Below are 10,479 nucleotides of genomic sequence, written 5' to 3' on the forward strand. Positions count from 1 at the left end.
GGCTTTGGCATGGGACACCAAGCGTAGCCTCCTCCTTGCCGGAGACGATTCCGGCACCTTGAGTTACTTCAACATATACTCCAACGAAAAAGTTGCCTCACAGCAAATAAGCGAGCACAAGATTCTCCACATATCCGTTGACGCCGGTAAGATATGCTGGCTTGTTCGCTTCACTGTGTGCAACCAGCCATTATATGTGTGGTTATAGAGAATTTATCGGTGCTATGGAACCTGAAAAGATGGGCTGCGTCCAGATGCCGACAGAATCGTTGTTGGATCCACTCATTCCGTCCTAACTGTTCGAGCGAAGCAATCCAACAGGGAAATAGTCCTATCTGGTCATGAAGGTACATAATAGCCCCTGAATGCTTTCTGTAACTAAACCCCCTTGGCCGAGGCCATTGCAAAATTGCCCCCCTTACGAACTAGCAACACGAGTGCTTCATAACATGTTCCTTTAGGTGCTGTATCGCATCTGCACTGGCTGTCTATGGGCGATAGTCTCCTTTTGCTGTCGATGGCGGCTGATGAAACGTTTCTACTGTGAGTCGAAGGCACTCTGAAGGATAAGAAACCATAAAAGCGATAATTTTTCCAGTACTCGTCATGTCCTGTTTGGTTTCCAAATGAGAATGACCGGTACAACGCTGGAACACATGTGCGCAGGTGGGATCTCCAACGAGGGACAGCGGTATCCACAATCCACTGCAAGCATACTGAAGTCACAAGGCAGGCTTCGCTTCCCTTTCATGCCATCTGCAGCACTGTTCATGAATACCGTCGCGGTAAATTCCTTGCGTATGTAGTTTGTTGACCATCAAAAGCTAAAAGACATAACTGCAGTGTGTGCAGCTTTTGTTGACAGCTTCACCTTTTTGACTGGGTTGGACGTTCTCCTGACTGGCCATGAAGACGGTTCAGTGTATTACTGGCGGCTCCCCAGTGACAGCCCAGCTCCCGTGCTAGACAGAAAAGGCAAGAACTCAAGCGGTCTAACTGCTTAAGTCTCCGTGCAGTAGTGAGATCCAGAATTCGCCGCCCATATGGTAGAAGTGAGCAAGGGTCAGATGTCGTAGCTTGTGGCCGTGGATAGGAGCGGGCACTGCTATATGCATGCTCCAAAGAAGTGCCACAGCCCATGTCATTAAACTCATCAGGTAAAACCCTCCATGAGAACACAGTGGCTTGCATGGAATCGTGGTCCGTTACTACGGAGCAATCAAAAGAAGATAGGAGGCTAGGGAGCTCTCTACTTCAGCCAAATCTCAAGTGCAATGCATTCCACGTCTTGACGGGTGGCTATGACGGAAATATATGTCTGCTGCTCGTCAATGAAGTGGACGGGAGGATTATGGCTAGACAAAGTGTACGGAACCTGACTGTGCACCTTGGGACAAGGCTATTTCCAGTTACACAAAGAAAATGCCCTACAACATGATATCACTCTGAGAAAGGCACTATCCGTGGCGTAAAGCCTTACATAATCAGCACACCGCACGGTGCTATAAGCAAAACGTTGCAGAGCATGTCCATCTCTTGTTATCATCCCTGCGGCTTGACAGGATATTTATAGAAACACTGCAGGGAAGGATCAGGAGGTGCTCTACCTAGCTGCCTGTTATTCCAAGCGCCTTTTCTTTTCAGGTACCAAGCACTTTACACCCTTAACCCCCTTTCTACCTCAAATAAAACTCATCAATGCCGTTGACCTGGACGTTCTGCGGCAAGACAGCCTCACATGCAAACAAAGCCAAACACCCTTAACAATTCCTTTAGTGTTGCTGCGTGCAGCAACCCTGTAGGATCGTGCAATCAACGCATACATGATTGGCATGCCTCGCAGCTGCTGGGTGTGAAATATGCAGCTGGAAACGGAAAAGATATTAATAGGTATTGCATGGAAGAGCCCACAGCAGGTACTCGCCTGGCGGGCCACACTGTGAGGCACAATGAGATGATGCTTCCCACCCTGTCAAATCTAAAAACGCTTCCCATCTCTAACGGATCAGCAACATTCCATGCCTCTAGTGCGTGCAATTTACTGCTGAATGTACTAAGCTATTGAGATTTGGGCAATTTTTGCCAATGTCTAGGACTCAATTACCGCAATGAAGATTATTGACGATATACTAGTCTCAGGTAAGCACGACTGTCTGGATCAACTAAGTAATCATCAGAGAGAAGCTATATGCAGTTTGCAGACACTATTCTGTCACCATCTTTTGCATATACTTGGCTCAATATTCAGGTTCCCTGGACAGAACCATTCGACTATGGCAGCCGGATACTTCCGAATGTCTGCATGTGCTCATACAACTTGAAGATCCCCCGTTCTGCATCTTAGATATCTCTCGTACTCCTGGAAGAAGTGCAGATTGGGTTTCGATCGCTCGTGAAGGAACCGTGGCCTTTTGGAACGGACCGACCCTGGTAGAGGCAGTCAAGCTCAGCGTACCCTTAGCGAGCGCTACAGAGGCAACGGAGCTCGAAATATTGCTGACAGGAACAGGTTCGTGTACATTGGCTCTTCAGCACTCGTACTGAATGCACGCTTAGTCCTACTCTGCCAAATTCTCACTGCATTTGTAATCCTGCCTACCGTCGATAGGCCTCTGCTTTCCATGAACACCTAATCAACAGATGCAGCGACAAATTTGGTTCCCGCGCAGAGGACGGGAAGATTCTCTCGGTCCCCTTCCCAACATGAGTCATATTCACCCCAACGGACGGCTGTTGGTGCGAAATACTGGACAGTATCTGGCTGGTAGGCTATCACGATAATGGTCAATCGTGGCAGGTACCTCCTCCTGCTATGTAGGGTCGGCGACGCCACAAATTAGCCCACTGCAACTGGTATGTAGGCAGGTGCAATGATTAGTGCCAGTACGTTTCAGACAGCTCAAAGTGTAGAGCGGTCGGCGCTCCACTAACCATAAGGGGAATCGTGAGGCCGTTTTCCGGTGGAAACGCTCATAAACCCGTGAATTTAGAGGTTGCTGAGGAGGGAGAAAAAATTTTGCTTCTTAAGCTGGCAGATGCTGAGCTCGGAGGCCTGCATGTGAGAGGCAAGCGCTGGCCACCGGGCTCAGCATCTTCAAGTCTTCGCAAGTCACGCATTTTTGGCAGCATCTCCTCTATAACATCCTGTGGATGGATTGACAATCATTGACTAACACTCAGCGGCAGTTTGATCACTGACCCGGCCGGGAGGTTCAAAGCGTACATCTATACAGGCGTCGGAGAGCAGGACGTACGCGGGCAAATCTCTTACTCCACATGTAGCGAAGAATGTCTTAGCGACCTGTGATGGTGTGGAACCCAGACGTCCGCGATTTGTGGTCGCGCGAAACCAGTATGACCTACGCAACAAGCTGTGCCAAATAGTGAGACTTTCAGAAAAAAGACATATCCTGCAAGGATTTCGTGCCTCATGCTGAGCGAGGGGAAAGGATAGCGGTAAGGACAGAGTGAAAAAGAAACGGGTGACCGAAGCCAAGTTCCCCAGCTTGCCTCTTAAAGTCGATGAGAAAATTGAAATCGCATTTCCGCAGATACCGCCTGAATAATTGGTTCTACAAAAGCGGCGTCAGGCAGAACGGTTGCTTCATCCCTGTTTTCGAGCGCTGCAGGGGTTTGTTTTCCTGCAGCCAGGTCGGCTGCAGGAAAACAAACCCCTGCAACGCGTTGACGACAGCTCCACAACTCAGCATGGCATGCTTGAGTTGGATGTTGCTGAAGGGTGCAGTTGTGCCGGTATTTACGATGTGGCCAGTTAGGCTCACGAGGTTTCTCACGACTACGTCGCTGTCAGAAATTCCCCTGCAGCAAGCCAGCTAACGGAAGTTTGGGGCCTGAGGGATCATAGAGACCGCAGAACTTGACCCAACTCTCGCCAGTGGGGTGCATCCAACGGTACCAGAAACGCAAGCAAAAACCCAACTGTGAGACCTAGTAGGGATTTCTGTTCCCTCACACGATTGGGTGTTGTGAATCCATAACAATGGAGGTACTGCGGGTCAAGGAATCTGGTGATGTGTTGGCTGAGCTCTCAGTTCCTTACATGCTATGGCGGGATTCGTTCACGTTACTAAAGAATAATACACTTTAGTGGGATATTTTGTGCTATTTTCAATAACCATGGCATGTTCTTCTGAAAGACTTTTGGGGGGCCCATATATCGAACCCCACTGCCCACTGCTGAGTATAACGGGCCGGCGGGCATAAGCTGACTGACACCCTCAAGTAACCTCACTCATGCTACAGCTCCTCGAACATCTCATCTGATTCAAAAGAACAAAGCTAGCAGAGTTTAATGAAGGTTTTTCCTCTTGTTTTAATTTGCTAAAGTTGTTCTGTTCTGATCCCCACTACACCCGGCACTGCGTCCTTAGCGGCTTAGAGAGGAGAGACGGGCTGGCATGCTGCAACACCTTTTGCAGCAAATCCCATGCCAACCTCTCCAATAGTCATGACAACACACCTCCTTGTAAAGATAGGCATCAGTATGCGCTCACACGCATTTCTATTGCTCAATCAACCCTCACTCTTGCACAACGAGCACGGCAAAGTTGCCTTGATTGTAGTGAATATTCACTAGACTCTTTGAAGGGCCAACCTGAGTCATGGTGTAGATCCTGATGAGGAGATGAAGAGGAACGGATGCTCACCTTGAGTAGTGAACAAATTCAACGCAATATATGTACGATTCCATTCTGTAGTGAGATCGCTTCCGCTTGCGGAGACTGTAAACTTGGATGTCGATATAATCACCACAACACTAGGGAGAAGCTCTTAGGTGCGGTCACCAGTTCATCCACCCAAAATAGGTAGGCAACGAGTTGTCCAACTGCCCGTGACTGGTGCGCAGAGGAGACAGCTTGTCCTGGGTTGCCACGCCCCTTCTGCTAACAAAGGCTACAAGGGAACCGAGATGTAGTCACAGCCACTTACACTGTAGAGAGGTGCGAAATCCCTGCTTTACAGGCACTGTCCCGTCTACTTCAAACTCATAGGTGTACGAGCTACAGTTGTCTATTTTCGTAGTTGGTGGCCTGCCGCCTACCTTTTTGTATGAATTTATGGATACGCAATGGATTGCCCTTCCTACAATTCGTGCAATATACTGGCGCATTGGCGCATTGGCGCATTGGTTGCTGTGTACCTGAACCGTTCTCCCTCTGCTGAAAAATTTTCCTTGGCTTGCCTTCCTATTGTTCACTAACGTCAGTTTGCTGTGTTTAACTAAATGGGTGCCTATAGCTGTAGGCATCCCGAGAGTCCCTGGTGAAAGCCGTCGAATGCTAGTATCTATGGACTTGGGGGGCGCCTTCTTCGACAGCTTCATTCGAGGCTTTCCACCCGGGATACCTTTTATGGTTACAGCGGGGTTATAGGCTCCAAAATTTACGAATTATCGAGTAATCGAAAGTGCGAACTTTATTTACAAGAGTGTTAAGCCATGTACTGAATCGCCTTGCCTACGGCAGCGTTGAAGTAAGCATTAACAAGATTCAGGCGTGAAAGCCTGTTCGTATCAGTCTAGTTGACTGAACGCCGATTACCCCGATGGGGTGAAAATTTGCGAATGCTAATTTTTGTTGACTGCAGGCGGACCTTCCTTCACACTTTCAGCTGGAGATACTAGCCGGGCGGAATGAGCCAAAAATCTACAGCACGATATCTCCTAAGAGCAGCCGAAGAGGTCCGCTTGTGTTGTTCACTGCTGTGCCACCTCAGCTTCCGGTCAGTTCAAGAATACCTGTGAAGACGGCGAATGTTCCAGTCTCCCCGATTTCTACATGCTTGTTCAGGTTCTATCAGTGGTGAGACACCAAGCCTAGATGCCCATCTGATATTCTGGGTAGGTTTATCACCGCGTCATCTAGTGGTTCTGTGTATGTCAAGCTGACAAGCCTTCAAGCTGTGCGGAACTCTACTATATATAAGCTCTTTTTTTGCTCCTGAGAAGACTCTTTTCTACGCCAGATATCCTATTCAGGTTTTCCACTTCTCGTCTCGCGCGAGAGTGCCTCAACATAATAGGCCGTAGTGCCGTCTACTGGAAGGTAAAAAGGCTAAGTTGAGTAGACCCTGCCTGTAGCGAGAGTCTTCGCTCGTAGCTGACGAGCGCAATGACCGGCAATTCAGCGAAATGCTTATACTAAAAGTTCCCCCAAAACAGTTATCCTCTACAGAATTATTAAAGCAGTGCTAGACCTAGTTAGTGCGGCTCACGTCCCTGGAACTGCTGCAGGCAGGAGGGGACTTGTCGTGAAATGCCGTGCAGCGGGGGCGCCTGCTGCAAGGCAACGTCATATGCAAACACTGCCAAAAGCCCTTTACAATTTCTTGTAGTGTTGCTGCGTACAGCGACACTACAGGAAATTGTTAAACAATTGCATTATCCAGCAAACACCAAACTACAAATGCGAGTAACGACTTCACACACAGCATACTACACAGTCACCACAAGGTTAATGATAGCACAGTGAATGGATCTCATACACTGGGCAGAATCTGTCAGTCATATCGGCCTGCAGTGGGCTGACTCAAGCCCACCGCGTATCTCCATATTTTGCTGCGCAGTTCAGTTGGTGGTTTCACTGTGTTTTGTGAAGCTTCCTCGGGCTTTTGGAGAGATCCCCCTAGGCGAGCAAGTAGTGTTTTGCGTCCGGTAAGCTTGGGATTGGCATTCAACGTCCAGAATGCATCATCTAAAACACAAAATAATTAGGGGGAGGTATAAACGGGTTTAACGAGGTAGCGTTAAAATGTCAACGGACGCCTGCTGTATACTGAAATGATAGCCTTCTTCGGGGCTGGATCTATCTAGTATGCCGAAAACAATTGGCTAAATGGCAGTTATCATTTTTATTAGTGTTCATTCTTCCAGGCATTATTTCTACATTGGATTTTTCCTGTGCATTTGCTTCAGAGATATTTGTAGTTAGATAGAGAATCCATCTAAAGCAGTCTCTGGTCTGGTTTGTTGTAGCAGCTGTAGAGTTTCGTCGGAGACAAAACCTGTTTCCGCTCAGGTCCCGACATTTTAACTAAGCTCCGAAGAATAAAATTCATCATCAGATAGAAGGTTTCTCACGCTGAAGGTTTCAAGAGTCTCAACTGCATATTACCCTTCACCACTTATTGCTACGTTGTTAGCCAACCGGCGTGGACGGCCGGAGTTATCTGAATCGCCAGCGATTCATTCGGAGGCGGACAATATGGTTCCCATAATTTATTAAGAGACTATTCTTCTTCCCGTTCGCATCCGCTCTACACACATCAATATCTTTGTGGGAGTTCACAGCAGATTACCCAATGTAACCAGTCAGTTTAAAAGGCCTCGATGAATCGAATGGTTTCCTTTATTCTTTTGGAATTACCTATATCGCTACGCGGCAGCTCTCCTCAGGCCCCATACGGGCGTCCCCCTTATTGCTCCTGAGGCTGCAGCGCCAGTTGCACCTTGTCCCCTGAACATCTCATGATCAACAAAAGTTAAGACGGCCGGTTTTCTGTAGGTGTAATTCGCCGTCTGACATCCAAAATTAGTTTTGTTCATGTGATAGTGCCTCGTTGTCAAAAGCTAAAATGAGCGTTCTGGGGCACACTGTCAGCTAGCAACAGGAATACACTTGAATATATCCGTGGCAGACTTCAGGTCTTTGTTAGACAACAGGGATAGAGCTCGGCAGGGACAGGAGTAGAGACACGTTGCGAATGCCATTTGTCTTGCAATACAGTCTCTTTGTTTTGATAGCTTCTTAGGGGCTTGACGTTTCGTCAACGCTTCCCTGAGCCTTAGAAATCCACAAAATGGAGCACCATCCTTGTTCTGGGAAGGGCGACGATATTCAGCCTCTAGCCATTCCAAAGGAGACCGCGTCTCAACTGTGCAAACGCATAGAGAACAACCAGGATACTGAGGGGAAGTGCGAGCTGGTGGGATACGGCAGAATTGTTTCTGGAGACGATGAGCCATTTTATGGGCCATTCCGCCTTAAGGACGGCCTTTTCTTTTCCTTGTGTTCGGTCGTTGTTGACAAAGAATTCTTAAAAGCAAACAAAGTCTCTCACATTATAGCTATCGACGAAGACCCTCAACAACGCTTTGAAGAGTCCCAAGCGAGTTTGACGTCGGAAGAGCAGTCGCAAATGGCCATACCGCGCAGCCTCACGCTTCACTGGCATCGGAGAGAAGAGCCAGATGATCCTGTACGATACTTCTGTACCTTTTGCTTTGTTTTAGTAATCTGTAGGGTCTCCACCTACCGTACAGTTCGTTTCAGCTCCCCTCAAGTGCATATTCACGACTCTGATGCGCGTCCGCGCTCTTTCTTCGCCTCACGTGTGTTGCTTACACAGGTGATCCTTAAGGAGAAGATGAATGACCTAGCAAGAGTCGTTGCGTTCATTGACGAAGCAGTAGAGCAGGGAGGCAGCTGCTTGCTTCACTCCTCCAATGACCTTACCACAGCAGCTGCAGCTGCAACGGTATATTTCGTTGTAAAGTAAGCCAAACATCTCAGGCTGATGCAGCACTCTGTCATCTTCATTGCTGCAGCCCCTCGCGTGAAAAATTCCCTTGTCTTGTCGGTCTTACGGTTATTGCCCGTCGGTAATAAATGGCACGACAATGCTGCCGATGCCCTTTCTCTTCTACAACCGCATTCGGAGCTTCACCATTCCAACCTTTTCACCCGTCTAAACCATACACAATGTTTCTGTATCACTCAGTCCCTTCTAGATCAATGTTATGGTATATAGCTCAGTATACGCACCACAGAATGTATGCAGGTATGGTTGGAGCTCTGGTCGTTGCATCAAATTCTTATCAAGCAGAAGACCGCCGTTCCACTTACGGCCAGTTGCACTGGCTCTGCTGAAATCGGCAGACTTGCAGCGTTTTGTGTTGCAGTCGCTAGCTGGAAGTGAGCGACGAAGGCCTACTCCTTGAGCCAACTGTTGCTTGTAAAAGCCTACTGACCCTAATCGGCAAAGCATTTATACCAATACGGAGCTCAGAATCCCTTCGAAAGCTGAATAATTCCTACGTAGGAGTTATTCAGGCTTCCAACCAGCACGCACACCGAAGGTTCTATATGCAAAGCACTTTTCATGCTGGCTGCTTTAGCATGCTCTCCAGGGGATTTGGCCGGGCATAACGCCGATATCGCAGACTATCGCAGCCAAGAATTGGCCGCCAACTCGGGAAAGCATTGGACACTGCCAAAAATCATGAATGTGACGGTTTTTGCAGCAACCCCAGCAACGGAGGCAGAGTGTCTACTCCTTCACAACACTATTGCTAACGGCAGCCTGCCGATCACGGGACCGCCGACGACCCATACAGGTGCTTTGCAGTGACCTAGAATGCCAGCCGCCCCAGGCAATGCCTTCTGCTTCTGCGTGGATTGCTAAGTCTAGAGGGTCTTTTCCTAAGCAACGATTCATAATCGTTCGTTAGTATGCTGCTACATGTTATGGCTAGTGCGAAGGGCAAGACGCGCACAACGGGCGCTGCAGTGGTTTGACTTAGTAGATGTAAACGCGCATCGTCGACAGCAGAATGAGAGTTCGTGCTCATCTCTACGCAAGAATCACAAGCAAAACGATGCACTTCCGCCAACTGAAGCTCTCCGACAATGTCGCCTGGTTCCTAAATCGATTCTGAAGAAAAACCAACCGTCACTAGTGGCGACAAATGCACCAGTATGCTCATTGCACATGTTGCGGAGCAACAGGCAGAGTGCAACGCAAGGAAAAATAGAAGGGAGTGACCGCGTAAAGAGGGATTCCCTGGAGTGTTGACCAACCGGTAGTCTCCAGTGTAAACGAACGATACTAGGAATCAGATACATGACCAGTGCCTTCCCTTCGTGACAGCCTTCTGGCTTCCCCGTAAGTAGGAACAGCCAAAATTGTACACAATACGAAGCACTAATCTACCAGTTCTTTGAAATTTGTTGCTTTACGAGTGGAACATTCTCTGTGAAATTTTAGGTGGCGACGGAGAGAAAATTGACCCACAAGCAGTCTGACTCGAGAATCTGCTCTGTCACAAGAGGCGCTACTGTAGTATCAACTCGAAAACACACCGTCGGAAGACTTCTTGGAAAGTGTACAAGCAAAGCTGCCTGTGAACCCGAAGCATGTACAGAGAAAAACCCCGAAAAGCACAGCCCTGCCTGGGATATGCAATACTCTGGAAACGCTGCGCCGAAGACCTCGGAGTATCACAGTCTCTCTCGACAGAGTAGTACGTTCCTTTGAACTAGCAAGGCGAATTCACCTACGGGAAGTGTGTTCCCGCGGATGATTCTGAAAGGCTACCCCACAATAGGTTGCTCGAAATTTTGCAAGTGTGCAGATAATGCCTTCAGGCAAATTCGCGCCGAGCGGAGTTGCTTGAAAGCATTTTCTGCAGAGCCGAGCACTGTGGAATTGCTAACCCTGTTGTTCATGGTGTGCCACTCT

The 10,479-nt window shown here is 48.4% G+C and overlaps 1 protein-coding gene across 1 annotated transcript; it reads left to right on the forward strand.

Annotated features, from left to right (window-relative positions):
- Nucleotides 1-7,818: 7,818 nt before the first annotated feature.
- EMH_0025240 (uncharacterized protein) lies at nucleotides 7,819-9,369 on the forward strand (the record flags this gene model as incomplete). The annotated part of the gene is made up of 4 exons (XM_013496251.1): nucleotides 7,819-8,217; nucleotides 8,368-8,513; nucleotides 8,845-8,933; nucleotides 9,149-9,369. The coding sequence occupies 4 exons, from the start codon at nucleotides 7,819-7,821 to the stop codon at nucleotides 9,367-9,369; spliced, it is 855 nt and encodes a 284-aa protein (XP_013351705.1).
- Nucleotides 9,370-10,479: the final 1,110 nt, after the last annotated feature.

The sequence above is a fragment of the Eimeria mitis genome, genomic scaffold, assembly GCF_000499745.2.
Source record: "Eimeria mitis Houghton genomic scaffold, Emh_scaff2, whole genome shotgun sequence".
Taxonomy (NCBI): Eukaryota; Apicomplexa; class Conoidasida; order Eucoccidiorida; family Eimeriidae; genus Eimeria; species Eimeria mitis.